Source organism: Vigna unguiculata, chromosome 9, assembly GCF_004118075.2.
Source record: "Vigna unguiculata cultivar IT97K-499-35 chromosome 9, ASM411807v1, whole genome shotgun sequence".
Lineage (NCBI taxonomy): Eukaryota > Viridiplantae > Streptophyta > Magnoliopsida > Fabales > Fabaceae > Vigna > Vigna unguiculata.
Genome location: NC_040287.1, coordinates 43,489,911 through 43,508,840, shown reverse-complemented (window position 1 = coordinate 43,508,840; position 18,930 = coordinate 43,489,911). Strand labels below are relative to the sequence as shown.

The following is an 18,930-nucleotide window of genomic DNA, read 5'->3' as shown; positions in this document are numbered from 1 at the left end:
AGGTTTTACAAACAACAAACAAATAATCATGATCCAAATTCACCAACCTTTCAACGAGTTGTTGAGAATGATCTTTGCTCTCTTATTTCAATTCCAGTCAAATAAAACCATTAAATATTTTTAAATCATTTACTATTTTTTTATGAAATAATAACATGCCTTTAAAATATAATCCTTATTCTTATTTAGAATTAATTTTGTCCATTCAGAATTTAATGAGAAGTAATACGATACTTCGGAATGATGTTGTTGAAAGATATTATATATTTCATAAATTAAGTTCTTTGTCCTAAGTCATCTTAGGATTATAAAATACAACTATGTTTACTTTACTACTAGATGGCAAAAACAACTTTATCCTGTTTATCAATTTAATGTTGACTTCTTTACTTTTTGAAGGATAACAGCATCGACACCTTGAAAAGAAAAATAATGACTATAAAGCATCTTTGTTCTTCGACGATGCGGAAATTCCTTTGACCTTTGACTAAGTGCCACATTAATTGAAAGGGAGCAACCGAAACTTCCGGAAGATTTAAAGCGGTTGAGCTTGAGTAACAACTATGGGGCTCCGAACCACGTGCTTCCCATCGGTCCACGAAAGCGACCCGAAGACCGCTCCGGCCTCGCCCAGCACTAGATTCCCTGCATCTCCCGTCACCGTCACCACGAAGCTCCGCTTCTTAACCGCCTCAGAAAACACTAGCCTCGACGGCCTCACCGTCACCGTCACTCCCTCCGCCTGCATCTCTACCCTCACCCAATACACAGAATTTGGCTCACCCACGTTCGTCACCGTCCTGAAGAACGTCTTGCTCCGCAACGACAAACCTCTGGAGGACGACGACGCTGGCAGGACCGCCACAAAGGACGGGTAGTTCAGATTCTCCGGTAACGGCCTCCTCCGTGGACATTTATGCGGCGATCGGGTAATCACCTGAATCAACCTGGGCCTGTAGCCGATGGCACACAAAAACATGACATAATCATCGTTGGTAATGTCGTAAAGCAACCCAGGGTCTATGGCGTGAGCGAGGTTGAGATGTCCAGCGCCGAAATCGTAGGGCGTGGAGGCATTCCCTGTGGCTTGATCAACCATTTGACGGTTGGTGTTGTCACGAACCGTAGCGGTTGTCATCATTGCTGACCTTATAGCCGCAGGGCTCCAATCAGGGTGCGCTGATTTCAACAACGCTGCTGCCCCACTCACGTGAGGACACGCCATCGATGTGCCCGACAAAATGTTGAACTCACTTCTTCTCGTGTCTGACTCCAGCCCTGAAGGCCCAACCGCATCGGTCCACGCCGCCAGAATGTTCACCCCGGGCGCCGTCAAGTCGGGTTTAAGTATCTCCGAACTCAACGCGTTGGGTCCCCTCGCGGAAAACGACGCCACTACGGGTGCGGGTTTGATTCCCACCACAGTTCCTTTGAAATCGATAGTGGCTCTTGGGTTCTCCGAGGATGAAATGTATGCTTTAATTTCATCTCCCAAGTTAGCACCAACGGCACACGCGGGAAGAAGATGAGCGTCTCCAACAAGTCCTTCACCGTTGGATATTCCGTTCGCGAGAATCATTCCCACTCCTCCTGCTTTCTTCACCTCCAATCCCTTCGCAACTCTCGGATTACTTCCTCTGTCGCAAACCACTATCTTCCCTTTCACAAGGTCTGGGTCTAACGAGTTTTCCATGCACAGCGAATCCGTAAGAACCCCTGATTTTCCGGGATATATCAAGGGAAACATTCTCCCCTTCAACGGAACTCCGGAGTAGAGAGACACACCGGAGAGTCTTCGTCCGTTTCCCAGTACAACCTCCGCCGGAAAATCGCGATCAATGGTGCCTGCTCCGACAGTGGTCAACCAGGGTGCAAGGTTGGTCACCGACATTCCACTGGGCCCGTCATTCCCACCCGAGGATGACACAAACACGCCTCTGGAAACTGCACCGTAGGACCCTATCGCAATCGGGTCAAGATAGTAAGGCGACGAAATGCCGTCGCCACCGCCGATGGACATGGAAATGACGTCGACGCCGTCGTTTACGGCAGCGTCAAATGCTGCAAGAATGTCAGAGTCAAAGCAACCAGAATTCTTCCAACACACCTTGTACATTGCAAGTCTCGCTTTGGGAGCCACGCCCTTTGCAACTCCAGATGCATATCCCGCCATGCTGGCTTCGAAAACGTACCGGCCCGCGGCGGTTGACGCAGTGTGGGTTCCGTGACCGTCAGCGTCCCTTGGCGAAAGGAATTCGACGGTATCGTTAAACAACGTGCCACTTGCCTCATGACCTTTGGAGAAGAACCGCGCACCGATCAGCTTCCTGTTACAGTTATTAGGAGAGAATCTTACACCAGTGTCGCAGCCCCCTTTCCAGCGGCTAGGAATGGGGCCCAGGTTGGAATCGCTGAAGCTCCGGCGTTCGGGCCAGATTCCAGTGTCGAAGACTCCGATGATGACGTCGGATCCGTAGTCAGTTTCTGACCACAGACCGCGGCGGTTTCTGAGGCCAAGGAACTGAGGAGAGCGCGTGGTGTGAAGGTGGCGGCGGCGATCCTCGAAAACAGCTAGCACGGAGGGTTGCTGGGCAAGGGAAGCAACTTGTTGGTGGGTGAGGAGCGCGGAGAAGCCGTGGAAAACGGTGTCGTAGAGATGGAGAAGGCGAGTTGGGTGGACGAAGTGCGAGGTGTACCAGTGGTAGTGTGTGGGGAAAACGGAGGGTTTGGATTCAGAATCGATTCTGAAGATGAATGTTTTTGAAGTATGATAGTGTGCTGTTACTTGAAACAGTAAACCGAAGAGAATGATGAAGAATGTGCAGGAAAGTAACCTGGAACGACCAATCTTTTCCATTTCCTTAAGATGTGTGAAGTTTATTGAGTGAGGAGTGATATAAATATACTCCATCACATTACTACTAACGATAATAATATAAATAGGAATATGATGAACTTTTCTATTTCTCACTCACATTGAACTTTTATGAATTGTATTACTGTTTATTTAACTATGATGATATAATAGGTAATGTAATTAGTGATTGGTGTAAAAGAAAGTGTATATAGAGGGAGTAAAGTGGAAGGTAGAGGGAATGGGATATTAGAAGATGGTCACTGCGCTTTTTGCATTATTTGGCAACATTGGACAAACAAAATTTTATTCAAACCTCGCATGAAAGTCCCTAGTTATGTCCAGTAGGCCATGATGATAAGAATTATATTTGATTATTATTATTTTCAATTAAGTCATAATGGTTAAGATGGAGTTTTTTAAAATTAACTTTTATTTTGATTGGCATTTACCTTTTTTCTTATAATCGAGGAAAACATGTTATTTTTATTCAGTGTTATATTTAAATATATTGAGTATTTTATCTGGATTTTTTACCTAAAAACCGCATATCATGAATGTGATATGAGTTATCTTCTGAGTGTCCCATGTACTTCACGCATTTTTGTTTAATGATCTTTTATCGTCTTATATAATATTACAATAAACTGTCATGTAATGTTTTCCTCTCATCTACTTCCAAAAATAAGCTTCGCATAAAAGCCCTAATCATCGTTGTGTTTTTTCTCTACCTTTTCTACCCACCCACATCTTCAACTTTTACAAAAATAACTCATATTCACAACAAAAACCAGTTAAACTTTTTTTTTTTTTACTGGTATACATTTTATTCAAGGTTCAATAGCATGATGCTATATTAACAAAAATTTACTGGTATAAATAAACTGATGTATATACGTTGGTTAACTAACCACTTGGACTTATTTCATCATAAAAAAAAAAAAATACTTTACAACGTTTAAGTCACTTATAGTAAAATGTAATTGTAGGCAAGTCAATTTTTATTTAATTTTTTGAAAAAAAAAACATGTAAAATTTTGACTGATTAATTAGCATACTCATTTTTACTTTTGTTTTGGAATTCAAATACATTTTGCTTCTTTTATTCTCACATTGCTCGTACTGATTAAAAAAAAAAAGTGGAAAAATGATTTTGTTTGAGAAAGTGAAGCATGATGAGGGCGAGATGAAGGGTGGAGATTAAAGGCAGCTGATCACGGCGGAGCATAAGCAGTGTCGTTCTATAACTGGCCATTGTGGGTCCCACCCACAAAATGTGGTGTGCGGTTGTTGAATGCTGACGTCATCGCTGAATTTTGTCGTGTTAATCTGTGCTGGAAAGTTTGAGTTGTGCGTGGATGGATAAAGATAAATCTCATAATAATAATAATACAATACAGCTCTTCCATTCCATTATTCTTCTACCTTTCAACTTTCTGTATATAAATGCATTAAACACGTTGCAATACATTAAAACTGTGTAGTTGTTCATTATTATTTCTTATTTAATTTATTCATATTAATTTCACCTTTTTATGTTTTCCTTTCTTAAAAGTCTTTTAGAGAAACTTGCTTTATCATACCTTTAATTTACTTCAGTTTTGGCATATATTATGCGAAATACTTTTCATATTGTTAACATTCACTCAAATTTATATAAGAGTAGATAAAGTAATTTTTGAAGAAAATAAAGTATTGGGAAATACACGTGTAAAGACAAAAAAACATGTATAAATAAATCCTCAAATATGTCATATTTTTCTTTTATTTCTCCTTAGTTGTTTTACATAACAATGAGAGAAATAAAATCAAAATGATATGTATAAAATTATATATATATATATATAAATATATATATATATATATATATATATATATATATATATATATATATATATATATATATATATATATATATATATATATATATATATATATATACACACTGGCGTAAACACATGCGCTATCGCGCCTGTGTGTATGCATTTTTTGAATTATATTAATAATTGATGATATTGTAATGTTATTAAGTTAATGAACAAAATAAAAGTATATTTATAAAAATTAAAGTGAAATGTATGGAGAAAATATGAGAAAAATAATTGTTGATGAATAGTAGGAGAAAAAAGAAGAAGGAGATAAGTAAATAGTTTTATAAAAACTTGTAAAAGTAACCATTAATTTTTTAAAATTTAATAAATAATTAAATTGTAAAGGGTAAAGTTGAAATTATGAAATGTGGACACAAAAGATGGAATTCCCTTCATATATAGTTATATATATATATATATATTATGATATAATTGAATATTTTACTCATTTGAAATGAGTCAACACTCCACTTATTTATAGTCAACGTCTTAGTCATTTATTCCTACGATGCAGTGACGGATTATTATGAGTGCAGGAAGGGGCCTTGGCCCCCCAAAATTTTGAATTTTTTTTACAATAGATATTTTAATTTTTTATTATAAATATTAGGTATTTTGATTTTATTTTTTTATAAATATTAAATCAAATATTTATTTCTTTTATAAACATAATAATTAATACTAATAAATAATAAAATATAAAATCAAATATAATAAAGAATAAAGATTAAAAAGATTTATCAAGATATTTTTTATTATTTGTTTTCATTATTGATTGTGTTTTTCATAAATTGTTCTCATATTTAATTCTCATTTGTTTTCTTTTGTTTCTGAAAAGAAAAAGATCTATTATTTTTTCTCTTATTTCTCCTTTATTCTCTTCCATCCTCGAGGAAGAAAAGAAGAAGATAATTCTTTCGTCTCACTTGATAATGAAATATTAATTCAATAATTTATTTAATGAGCTTCTTTTATATGTCTATGCCTTGAATTTCTTACAAATTGTTCTCATCTTCCATTCTTACCTATTTTCTTTTCTTTCGGAAGAGAAAAAATCAATTATTTTTGCTTTCATCTCTCAACTGTTCTCTTCCTTTCTCGAAGAAATAAAGAAGAAAGTAATTCTCTTTTGTATCACTTGATAGTGAAATATTAGTTTAATAATTTATTTAATGAGCCTCTTTTATATTAATTTTTTATTTTATCAACATAGAAGAGAAAATGATTGTACTGTGTGTTTTTTATAATTGAATTTTAAGTGTGATTTGATTATCATCGGATTTTCTTTTGGTATTTATGTCTCTCAATTTTTTATTAGATTATGATAAATCATTTTTTAGTATTTTTTAAAAAATAGGTATATTGATGAAGAATAAAAGAATAGATTATTTAAATAGGTATATTGATAAATCATTTTTGGTATTTATGTCTCTCCATTTTCTTCTTATACTTCATTTTTTATTGTGTTAGTGACAATAATAAAATGTATAAATTTTGGATGTATTATTTGGACACTCCCAACAATGTTGGTTAAGATCCGCCACTGCTACGATACCTCACCATCAATTTAGCTACACAAAATTATATTGTTAACAACTTATTTAAGATTTTTGTCGGAAGTCCTACATTCATTAATTGGAAAAAGATAGATTGTGAAATAAGTATTATAGATTACTTAAATCCTTCTACTTGTATATTTGAAGGACGAAGCTGAACATCAAATTAGCCATATTAATGGACATTATTTATTATCACTAGTTACTGCAAAAATATTATTTAAATATGCTTACTTTTATTGTTTATTGTTAAACTATTTTATTTTTCATTAGCGAACCAAAGTTTTTTATGTATTAAAGTTAGGCCATATTAAATTATAATAAGCGAAGTAAACTCTATGATACTAAATGAAATGCAATCTCAACACATATGTTAACCTTAGATCTAGGTAAGTAACATAGAAGATTTTCAATTAAACATTTTTCTACCGAGTACTCGTCTACATTTAGAAAGAGGAAAGAAAGAAAGTTGAAGGTTATCACAAATGGATATAACAATCATTTGTAGCTACCTTGCATACAAATTAGGATTATTTGTAATCTGAAAAACAATGTTTACTTTATTTTATTTGTAATCTAAAAAAAATGTAATCTTTTCGTTCCTAATTTTTCAAAATTTTATATAGAAAATAACAAAGAACGTCTATTTATTATTTACTATTTTTATTTTACTTTGTACATACAAGCTTAAAACAAAAATAAAAAATATTTTGGGACCAAAATTTTTTAAAACGTTTCTTTCATTTGAAAATGACATTTCTGGCTAGTCTTGGGAAGAGGATGAGTAATAATAGATAATACTTTCATTTAAAAATATTAAATAATTGCAAAAAATATATTTATGAAAATAAAAATATTAGTTTTTTTATTAGATGTTTATAAGATTAGAAAATTAAAGTTTCCGTCTAAAATTTCCCCAAGAGGATGTGCTCACTTTTCAGTTTCAATACATTACTATATTTCTTAGAACAAACTACATTTATAGCTCCTGAGATTTTAACACAGTAACACACTGTTTCTTCTTCGATACGACATTATACCTACCTTTCACTTCCTTTGCAGTAAAAGGTGCTACGTTATTACTTAAATTGAGGAAACTTTTGCAAAATAATGAGAAAATTGTGTTGAATTTTATGTATTTTGTCCCAATCAGGTAAGACAACGATAACTACACGACAGTAATGATTTTGTTAGTCTTTTACCTTAATAACAACAAAAGTAAAAAAACAAAAAAACAAAAAAACATAACGCATTAATGCATAAACATTAGTTTTGTGTCTAAAATTACAACGAAGTTTTGTTGGCTATATATCTTGGTTTCAGGTTATTTAATTTGAAGCACAGTACGTAGATATAGTATTAATATCATTCAAGATGACACGCCCCACATACATTTACATCAACTTCAACCTCACAACTCTATTATACAGAACAAGAAAGACGTAAAACTCATCGCGAACCACATTTGAAGATACACAGAAAGATTATAAGCTTAGGATTCAGTAATTAAAATCGAAAAAGCCATGTCTTTTATTTGGCTATGTCTCTGATTAAATCAAAACCCATCTCCGTTGGATCCGTGGCTTGGAGTTCATAGCTGATTCCATCCAGTGCTCTTCTCAGTCCATCCTTCGAAGTTGCGTACAGAATCTTTGCTCTAATCCTCGATGCTGTCGGAGACCTGATAAAAATATATATATAATTTCAATTCAATTACTGATAAATACATAATAAGTAATAAATAATTTATTTAGGCATTATTGGAGGCAATTTCCCTTGGCATTATTACTACAACTGTTAGAGATCATAATTGAGAGACACTGGGTTGGCTAATTTTGTTTTGTACGCAGAAAACGTGAAGAAATAGTAGAGCAGAGGGAGCACCATGCAATGAAGAAGATCTTGCTCTTCCGGCAGTTATCGACGGTGACGAAGTCGAAGTCGAACACCGCATACCGGCAATCATCGGTGGGCAAGGAAGCGGTGAGATCGTGGTAGCCGTCGGTGGGGCCGCCGAGTTTATCGACGGTGACGAGTCTGGATCCTTCGTCGATCTTGAACACTATGTATCTGTGCTCCTTCTTCCACTTCATATCCATGAACGATTTCTTGCATTCATCGGTTACCCACATTCCAGTGGTTGCCTGAAGTTGAATCATTGATTGTGAAAGAAAGTGAGGAAGATGAAATTGAAGAGATTGATTAGGGTAGAGAGTAAAATTACCATCTTGAAAGCCATCGCCATTTTTGTTTGTGCTGAGATTTCAGAAAATGGTTGGTCGGGTGGTATGAGAGCAACAGCTGGCCCTATATATAAAACTTTCGCTCCTCAAATGCCATTCGCCTTTCCTCCTATTTACTATCTTGTCCTCCATTTTATTTGCTGTCAATTTCTTTTAATCAAAAACATGCATTCAAAATTAGGTTATTATTTTTTACTTTTATATATTTGTTGGTTGTAGGTCTTGAAAACAAGGTGACAAAATATAAGAGAAGCTTTCTTGAGTCGAAGTTGCGTGTAAAATGATTGCATATCGTTTCTATTTGAGAAGAATAATTCAATTACAAAAATAAAAACAAGAAGATTAATATTATAAAGATGAACTTTAAGGTTAAAATAACAATCAATTTGTTAATATCTCGTTAAATCCTCTCTTCTAAACATACTTCTTTTTCATGTTTCATGACTTCTTTAGTAACTCAGCCCACAAACGTAGTTAAAGGTGTTGTGTAGTAACATTCATTTTGAAATATTAAGTATTTTGAGAAAAAATCAGAAATATAATATTAATAGAACATGAGATTAACTCACACATAAGATATTGACATTATCTCTAACTTAAGATAATAAATTTATGAATATTTATTATAAAACTCAACTTTATTATTTTTATTCAATATAAGACTTGGATTCACATTTAAATTTTTAACAAATATAAAAAATATAGAAGTTGACTGACTTTGAACGGTAATTTTGTAATTAACATATAATTTTGTCTAATCATGTAATTGGCAAATTGATGCCAAACATATTACCAATATATATACTACATCCTACATGTTTAAGGAAAATGGACTTTTTTTTTTTTAAGGAAAATATATCCTTTAATTACATCTTATGCGATTTACCTTGTATTTTTAAAATAAAAATTTGATATACCATTTGATTTAATAAGAAAAAACAAAAAAGTGAATAGTTAAATAAAGTGGTAATTTCTATCCTTTTGTGTTATAGTAAAAGAAAAGAAATGTCAATTATTCACTGAAATCAATTTAATCTTCCTTTTAACAAAATACAAATTATATGATATATTTCTTCTTATAAAATAATCATATCAAAATTTCTTTAACACGAAGTATTTTTTAACAATTACCCCTTAAAAAATTGTCATCTATATTTAAGCTACGATGAGCAACAAAGAAAAATCATAGAAGTGAAATTCATGTTCTTATAACCAATAGTATAAATGACACATTTAATCCTTGAAAAGAAAACACTTTATTGCAAGTGGGTCTATAAATTAAAGCTTAAATATGAAGAAACAATGAAAAAAATTATGTTAATCCTCAATAAAATTTATTTTAATTTAGGAATTCATTAATTTTTTTTAGGGATAAATATCAAAGACAGCTCTAATAAATAAAACAGATGAACGAGAAACACAATATACTTTCATATTTTATTATAAATTTAAAATTTAATATACTACATTGACTACAATGTTAACATACATTATCCGATGACTTTTTATTTTTACTTTCATAATCATATCAATTGAATTTTATTAGCGTTATTTGAGGTGAATACAAACTCAAGTGAGACTTCATAGTATAATAACTAAGAAGATAAAGTAAATTCAATTTATTAACATAATTTATAAATATTAATATTTAATATAGCTAAACTAAACTATATTACAAAATTTAATATTTCAAAATATAAAAATAATATTAACATTTAAAAAACATTATCTATTAAATTTAAGAATTTTCTCATTAATACATGTTGGTAATATTTATAATGAGAAATGCCATAACATGGAAAGTCGGAAATACATAAGCAACTGTGTTTGCTTGGAATGATAAGTTTCAGCTGATTGAACCTCTTTAGTGATTGATTCTAACATACAATCATTATATGATTAAATTAGTAAGATGAATTTGAACGCGGATGAGATATTAAAATTTAAATAAATGACCAAAATAAGATAACAAATTAAGAACTAGAATTGAAATTAGAAACTAAGGAAAATTAAAATCGAACTTCGACTTTGTGGTAAAATACTGTTGTAAGAGCTACAATCAAACTTTAATCTTTGCAAGTTTGAAACTTAGACTAGAAAATTTCTAAAGAAAAAAAAAAACTCGTCATTTTTAACGTCATCTAAAGTTTTGTGAGTTATTTACATCGATGAAGATAATACGAAGATTTAACGTGATACATTTTTAAAAAATGAAATATGAAAAAATCAGCAGTTCTGAAATTAAAAAAAAAAAAAACTAAAAACAAACTTGTATATATTTATAAGGACATCAGTAAAAATTTAAAAATTATGCTAATGAACAGGAAAGTAATTTCTTTCCCTTTCTCTACAGAATATAAACTTTGTGTTAATCAAATCTGCGAAATACAATAAAGAAAAGCCAAGGAAAATCAATGAACTGGAAAAAAAAAAAAAGCGCAGTATTGTTTCAAGGGAACAGGGGAAAATGACCAACGAGAATTCCTAAACATTTTACAGGGGAAATATAATTTAATACTACGATACAGAAACAGAAATCTAAATTATGGCGCTTGAAGAAGGAAACTCATCTTTACTCATCTCACAGACTCTTGGGTATCTTTCCAGAGTCCAGAATCTGCAATTACTACTTTCTTTCTGGGTTTACCATTGTAGGTTCCAGCACCCCCTTCAATTGCAAACACAGTATCCATGCCTTGGACAACCTTCCCAAACACAACATGTTCTCCATCTAACCTGCAGAGTTTGCAAGCCAATTCATATCAATTTATTGTAACAACCTAGCTTCTGATCCCTACCAGAACAACATTCTTGTTTAAGGTTTTGCTGGAGAGGTAGAAATTCACAGGACTCGGCAATGTCTGAAAAATTTCCCTAAACGGCGGAATAACTTACCAACCGGTCTTCACTGTGGTAATAAAAAACTGTGACCCATTGGAATCAGGACCTGAATTCACCATAGAGACTATACCTGCAACCGTGAAGCATATTTACAACAACTTAATCTTACACCTAAAAAATGAACAAAAATGTCAACATAAGGTTTTTTTTTTTTTTTAAAAAAAAAAAGAAGATAAAATGCATGCATCCAAGCAAATCTGTTACTGACCCGCATGTGAATGTTTTATCTTGAAATTTTCATCAGGAAAGGTACCACCATAAATAGATTCATATCCTTTACCATCACGGTGGACAATGTCACCACCCTGAAACATGAAACCTGATATTATCCTATGAAATGGTGTTCCTTTGTAGTGAAGTTTTACACCATTGGCATTCTTTCCTTTTTCCCCTGTAAAATATGCAATGCTCATAATTAGTATGTAAACAAGATGGAGGTTAAATTAACAAAATAACATGAAGACTCCAAGTACCTGTGCACAAAGCTCTAAAATTTTCTGCAGACAGAAGATTTTTAATCAATTAAAATTGCAATGCATTAGGATAATACAAATCTTATGTAAAATGCCATTATATCCAATGAGGTGGATTCATCAGGCAGACAAAAGAATGAAGTATAGACATAGAGAATAACTTGTAAGTCACAAACTGTAAAATTTCTACAGATGGGTGTACTCACCATTCGTATACTTAAAGAAACTGAGTAACAGACTAAAGAATTGGATTGTGAAATCAAAGACATACATACCCACAGTTTTCGGTACAACTTGGCCATATAATCCAATGACAATCCTACCTGCATTAGTTAGTGCATTACACACATCATAAATTCTTGCTTTTATCATCTTTCTAACCAGAGTGCCCAGTAGATTAGTTTGGTTCAAATGAGAACAATTGATTAAAAATTACAAAAATTGCTCCAAACCTAGACGTTGTCCATCAATATCAACATCCAAGAATACTCTGTCTGTAATTTCAGGCTCTTCTTCTACTTTTTCTTCAACCTACATCAGTAAAGGTGAATTTTACTACTGACAGAACACAATAACCAGCCAAGAAGGGAAATTTAAGTGGAATGTGGAAAAAAACTTACAAATGATTGAACCATGAATTTTCAAATAAAATGTTTCAAAAACAAGTGTAATTTGCGAGGGTTGTGGCGAGTTCTCTTAATAAAAGTGTACAGCCAAAAAGGGATAAAGCCAGGTTATGGAGAAAGTATAATAGGGATATATGAGCCTCAAGTAACTTTTTACTTTTATTTATTATTTTATTAGCAGTTTACTAGTTTTGCCGCAACATTAGTTACTTATGCCTAGAACCAGGTATTTGGGCAAAAGACCACAAACTACACATATAACCCACATTCCGTGCTGGTATGGGTATATATTTTTAAGCTAAAAACAAAATGTGGGTTTTTAAAACCCGGTCTGCATTACCTGTAATGTAAACTAAACGGGTTTTACCTGCGGAGTTCGAGGTTACCCACACTCAATGTGAAAGAAGCTCAATACTCTAACCCAACACATTAGGTTTTTAATTTCATGTTGCTAGGGTTACTTTACCAATATTGTTAACTTCCACTCATTTAGGTTTAAACTCAAAATTGTTTGGTTCAAAATTTTTTTCTACTAGTTTTATGTCTTGGTTTGTAAATATTTGTTCCTGTAAAGAACTGGCCATATAAATCTATCTTTTGCACAATTTTGTACGGTTTTCAGAGCTTGAATCTATAATTGGATTCAACATTGCTTAAAATTTCTAAGTCCCTCACTTCACATGAATATATGATTAATATGTTGGATAAAAGAACGTGGTTTGTATTTCAAAGCTACAATCAAAGCTTATGAATGAGACTATATCTCTTAATGCTTATCCAAAGTCTTGAACTTGAAGCATCGACATTTTCCATTACAAGAATGAGGAAAGAAAATATTGAACTTATGCCCCCTTGATCCTAAAGAGGCTGTTAGTTGATACCATATCAATGACAGACTCTCCTAACATCTATCCTAAAAGGTTAAGTTGTTAGGCTAAGAATCATGATTACTTCCCCCTTTAGACAATACATTTTTAGTTTGAAGCATAGATAACACACAAAACCTACTTCATCATGTACTAAAAATGAAATTGGCAAGAATCAATAGCAAAGATTCCTAAAAACTTAAGCAATAAATCCTTGTGGGGTGTCCTTTTACCAATATCTTTTATCTAGTGTTGTCTTCTGATCACAACTGCTAGACATACAGGGAATAGGAAGTGTCACAAAAAGATCGAATGGTAAAGAAACATAAGGAGTTAAATCTGAACTCCCTGGATCAAATTGAAAATAAAAGGATATAAATATCTCTTGTAATCAAGGTTGTTAGAGTTAAGAGTCTATGGGGGGGATATGATACACACACCAAGGTACAACACTAAAACAACACAGGAGAATTACTTAAGTCAAAGGATAACTTTTTGTCTTGTACCTTATTTGATGAACAATGTCACAAACATTATAATGTGAGATTTATAGGACTTGCAAGTTTCACATGCCTGCATGCAACATCAGTTAAACCCAAACTATAATTTACTTTTCCTTCTTAGTGGGAAACTTGACCTAGAATTTACATAAACCAAATTCAGAACTTTCTTTCTTGGTGGTAAATAATAAGTGAAATAGGTAAAACATGAACCTTAATATGTATGTTATCATACCACCAAATATTTAAATTACTGATGAAGTCATAACCTAAGACGAATGGACAGATCATAGAAGTAGAACCATACTGCATATATTCCTAAAGAATCCATAACCCACAGAGGTAGATAGAATGCAGAACACGAGCAAGATTCTTGACCATGGGAATACATATACATAAAATCCAAATCAGTAAACTGTGTTATCCAAGAATAATTTTAGTGATATGGAAGTCATTGTGCAATCAACACACAATGGTGATCACAGTTCTTAGAAAACAATAGCATTACCTAAGTGCATTCTTTTATTTTCGTACTATCTACTCTACAGCTCAGCTTCACTTTTCACAATTTATCAAGCCGAAGACTCAACTTGCCTATGCACCCCTACCCGTATCATCAATTAAGTGGCCATCAGAAGGCTATCAAAAAGATCATCACCATTCCCCATCTTGCCCAATAAAGGGATAGATTTGAGTTGATCAAGATTAATCAGAGGACCATAATGCAATGCAAAAGCTAACATCGAACTACATTGTTTTCATTTTGGAAAGTAAAAGTAAAGAAAGAAAGAAATTGAATTACACCTAAAACCATTGCAACCCAGTATTCAATCAACGAAATCAAATTGACGACATCCCATTCCTACAAAGTAGTTTACACCAATCCCTACAGAGCTAGGATTGCCCTTACTTGTATCATGTATTTTCATACTATCTCTAGTCCACGTGGGACTTGTGTTTTTTCCAATAGCCAATAGGCTCAAAGGGACCGATTCATGGCCATATCAAAAATTAGGTCGAAACCCCGCTTCAATTATCCTAATCAAATCCACAATGCAAAAAATAAAGAAAGAAAAAGTGCATACCCGTCTAGAACCAGATATTGCGAGAATCAAGAAAATTGTGAAAACAATGACGAGAAGGAGGCATCGCGGTTGAACGAGAAAGGAGATCGCCTTTCGCATTGCTTCAATTCCCGTTATAACGTGTTGCATCCAATCAACAAAAAATAGCAACTTTGTAATACTCCATCGCGGAGAGCTAACTGTGTTTGTCTCAGAATCGTTTTAGCCCCAGCTACACAAATGTAAAAAAACGCTACAGTGCGCAGTCGCTGAAGGTTGAAGAAGGCTCCAGTTGCAGAGTAGGGGCGTTGCAGAGGGCACAAATTGAAAATGTTCAAACCAAATAAAATAATCAAAAGTTATTTGATTTTAAAATAAAAGCATAGTATTATTTTTTTTTTCTTGTTTCCAATCCAACATGCACGCAGTCATGCTCAGGTTGGAGTTTTGTTTAACGGGGAAATTCTAATGCCCGAAGGGGACAGGAGTGGACCTTGCAATTCTTGTAATGTTTTTTTGTTTTGATTTTTATTGAAATTGCTACACTTTTTTTTTTTAATTTAATTACAATGTTGTGTAAGTTTCCACATATCTAATCCACCAATCTTTGAATTTTAATTTTGAAGTAAAAGAAGCTCTAGTCCTACGACAAGATTCTTTGGTGCACTCGATATTTTATTTTCTTTGCCCAGAAATATAAGTTAAAGTGTATTTCGTATATTTAGCAAACTTTTAAATTATTTTAATATACTAAATATTTTCGGGTGATATGATAAACATTATTTTAGAAGTGTTTGGACTTTAACACATATTTCATCCATCCATCTCAATGAATTCTAGAGCCGTCAAAATGGATTATAATTTGCGAGTTAACCCGGTTCATCACGAATTCAGGTCCGGTTGGATTGAAAAAAATTTACAACTTTTGGTACGGATTAAAAATGAATACAACCCACTAAGAATCCGGCTCATCATTCGGGTTGAACCCGTGATGAGCCGGGATGGCTCACCAACCCGTCAATAAATTTTAAATATTTAATTAATATATATATATATATATATATATATTAAACTAATATATATATATATATAATATTATATATGGATATTATGTATATATTATATATATATATATATATATATTATATATATATATAATATATTATATTATATATATATACGTATATATATTATATATGTATATTATATATATATATATATATATTTATTTATTTTGTAGATGGGGATAAAGAAGATGTTTCAAGAGATGAAAATGTTGTGGATTTATTCATTCAAGATTCTAATACTATAGTTTGATAAGTGACAATAATGATTTAATGTTAGATAGTAATTTATATTTTTGTGATTTTAGTTTGTATTTGGAGTTTAACATAATTTGGGATTTTATTTGGATTGTATTGAAGTTTATTTAGATTTTAATCGGAATTATAATTTAGTTTTCTTGAGATTAAAGAAAAAAAATTGTGTGTTTTTGTTAATTAAGTGAGCCAACCCGTTTAACCCGCCAACCCGTAGTGGGTCAGGTCAGGTTCTAATTTTGTTGGCTCGCTAATAAGTGAGCCAAGTTGGGTTGACTCACTAAGTAACCAACCCGTTGCGAACCGAGTCGGGTTGGGTCGGGTGACCCGTTTTGACAGTTCTAATGAATTTCATTCAATCATAAACTCTACTAAAAATATTGTGATTTAAAAATATCATATTAAATAAAAATAAAAAATTAAGTGAAATATAAGAAAAAATAAAAAATTTAAGATTTTATATTAGACAAATTTAGTATGGATAATTCAAGATAAATCTATTATTAATACATTATTTCATGTTTTTGTTACGATCTTATTGACTTTCTAAGCTTCGAAAATAGTTATCTTTTAACTAGTTTAATACTTACACACTATAAATTTCGGTAAAAGCAAATTTCGGTAAATCTTGTTCAAATTAGATACGTTAAAAAGCAACGAATGTTTATAACATTTCATCTCCTATTTCGATTTTAGTTACTAAAAGTTAGAAGAGTCGGCGAAAGAAGTTCTAAATTCAACTCATTTTACTAATATTGAAGAAGTTATAAAATGTTACTTTCAAAGAGTTGGAAATATATATATATATATATATATATATATATATATATATATATATATATATATATATATATACACGTTTATTTTAAAATAATAAAATATGATATGTGATATATGTATATGTATATTAAAAATATATAATAATTATTAAAAATATTATAAATATATAATTGTTATTGTGAAAATCTAAACTAAAATTACATGTATTAAAATTGTTAAGATAAAAAAGTGTTTAAATAGTTATTTGGTCATAGTTTTGGTCGACTTTTTCACTTTGGTTATACTTTTGAAATTGTTTTCAATTTGGTTCTACTTTTGAAATTGTTTTCAATTTGATCATACTTTTCGTTATATTTTTTCAATCAACTTTTTTTCGTTAACTCCGTCTAAATCGTTAACGGATGTGAACAGTAACTGCCACGTGTCATTTTGTGATTTTTTTGATTTTTTTTTTAATTTTTCAAAATTTTTTTATTTAAAAAAATCTACACGTGTCAAGCTCATGTTATGCCACGTGTCATTTTTTATTTTTGATTTTGATTTTTTAATTTTTTTAATTTAACTTTTTCAATTAAAAAAAATCTACGTGTCAAGCTAATATCATGCCACGTGTCATAATTAGATTTTTATATTCAATTTGATCCTAATATTCGTTATTTGTTTTCAATTTAGTCTTAGTTTTTTTTTTTAATTTAGTATTTTTGTTCCTCTCCAAAGACAAAATATAATTTGTATATAAATGTTATATGAATATTCTTATTAAAATACATATTTTTATTAAATATTTTTAATTTAAAATTAGAGTTGGTTTAAAATTAAATATTTTTAACCTCTTAAAATTTTAAATTAATGGTGTTATTGCTTTTTTTCTTTTTAATTTTAAACTAACTCTAATTCTAAATTAAAATATTTAATAAAGATATGCATTTTAATATATACAAATTAAATTTTGTCTCAATTTGGAAAGGAACAAAAATGTTAAATTAAAAAAAAAATTAGGACCAAATTGAAAACAATTAATGGGACCAAATTGAATATAAAAAACTGACTTTGACACGTGGCATGATATTAACTTGACACGTGGATTTTTTTTTAAATTAAAAAAATTAAATTTTAAAAAAAATTAAAAAAATTAAAAAAATTAAAAATCACAAAAATGACATGTGGCATGATATGGGCTTGACACATGTACATTTTTTTAAATAAAAAAATTTAAAAAAATCAAAAAGAAATTTAAAAAAAAAATCAAAAAATGACACGTGGCGGTTACTGATCACATCCGTTAACTATTTTAACGGTGTTAGCAAAAAAGACCAAATTGAAAAAAATTTACCAATATTAGGACCAAATTGAAAACAATTTCAAAAGTAGGACTAAAGTGAAAAAAGTCGACCAAAACTAGGACCAAATAACTATTTAAGCCAAAAAAAAATTATAAGTATGGAGAACTCAAGATACAATCCTGTTATTAATAAATTGTTTTATATCTTTGTTATAACCTTATTGATATTTAAGCTTTGAAAATATTACGTTATATTTTAACTAGTTTATTAGACATTATATATTTTAGTTCAAAATAATTTTCTTCAAAATATTAACCAAACAAGTCAACATGCTGAAAAGTAATGAGTGCCGATAACATTTCATCTTTTGATATAAAACAGCATATTTACTGTGTTTCATTTCTCAAGGTGGATTTTGAAAAAAAAAATTATAAGATCAAATTAATACTGTAACATAAAGATCGTAAAAATTGTGGTCAAAATTTGATTGTTAGAATATATTTTACTTTTGTTTTTTTATTGGAGATTGAACATTCATATAGATACAGGTTCAGTTTTAATTTAATGTCAAGTAGACATATACATTAAAATCAT

General features: G+C 31.4%; 3 protein-coding genes across 3 annotated transcripts; all 3 read right to left on the bottom strand.

The window, feature by feature from the left end:
* Positions 1-258: 258 nt before the first annotated feature.
* On the bottom strand, positions 259-2,927 carry LOC114164655 (subtilisin-like protease SBT1.6). The gene has a single exon (XM_028049393.1). It carries the CDS (start codon positions 2,909-2,911, stop codon positions 536-538), a length of 2,376 nt encoding a protein of 791 aa, XP_027905194.1. The 5' UTR covers positions 2,912-2,927; the 3' UTR covers positions 259-535.
* Positions 2,928-7,608: 4,681 nt separating this feature from the next.
* Positions 7,609-8,626, bottom strand: LOC114164656 (actin-depolymerizing factor 5-like). Its single transcript, XM_028049394.1, has 3 exons — positions 8,506-8,626; positions 8,166-8,425; positions 7,609-7,962 (listed from the first exon to the last, which is right to left on the bottom strand). The coding sequence occupies exons 1-3, from the start codon at positions 8,524-8,526 to the stop codon at positions 7,812-7,814; spliced, it is 432 nt and encodes a 143-aa protein (XP_027905195.1). The 5' UTR covers positions 8,527-8,626; the 3' UTR covers positions 7,609-7,811.
* Positions 8,627-10,832: 2,206 nt separating this feature from the next.
* On the bottom strand, positions 10,833-15,399 carry LOC114162123 (peptidyl-prolyl cis-trans isomerase CYP21-1-like). The gene is made up of 7 exons (XM_028045904.1): positions 14,976-15,399; positions 12,351-12,429; positions 12,174-12,221; positions 11,899-11,922; positions 11,634-11,816; positions 11,420-11,495; positions 10,833-11,260 (listed from the first exon to the last, which is right to left on the bottom strand). Exons 1-7 carry the CDS (start codon positions 15,102-15,104, stop codon positions 11,101-11,103), a joined length of 699 nt encoding a protein of 232 aa, XP_027901705.1. The 5' UTR covers positions 15,105-15,399; the 3' UTR covers positions 10,833-11,100.
* Between the last annotated feature and the right edge of the window lie 3,531 nt (positions 15,400-18,930).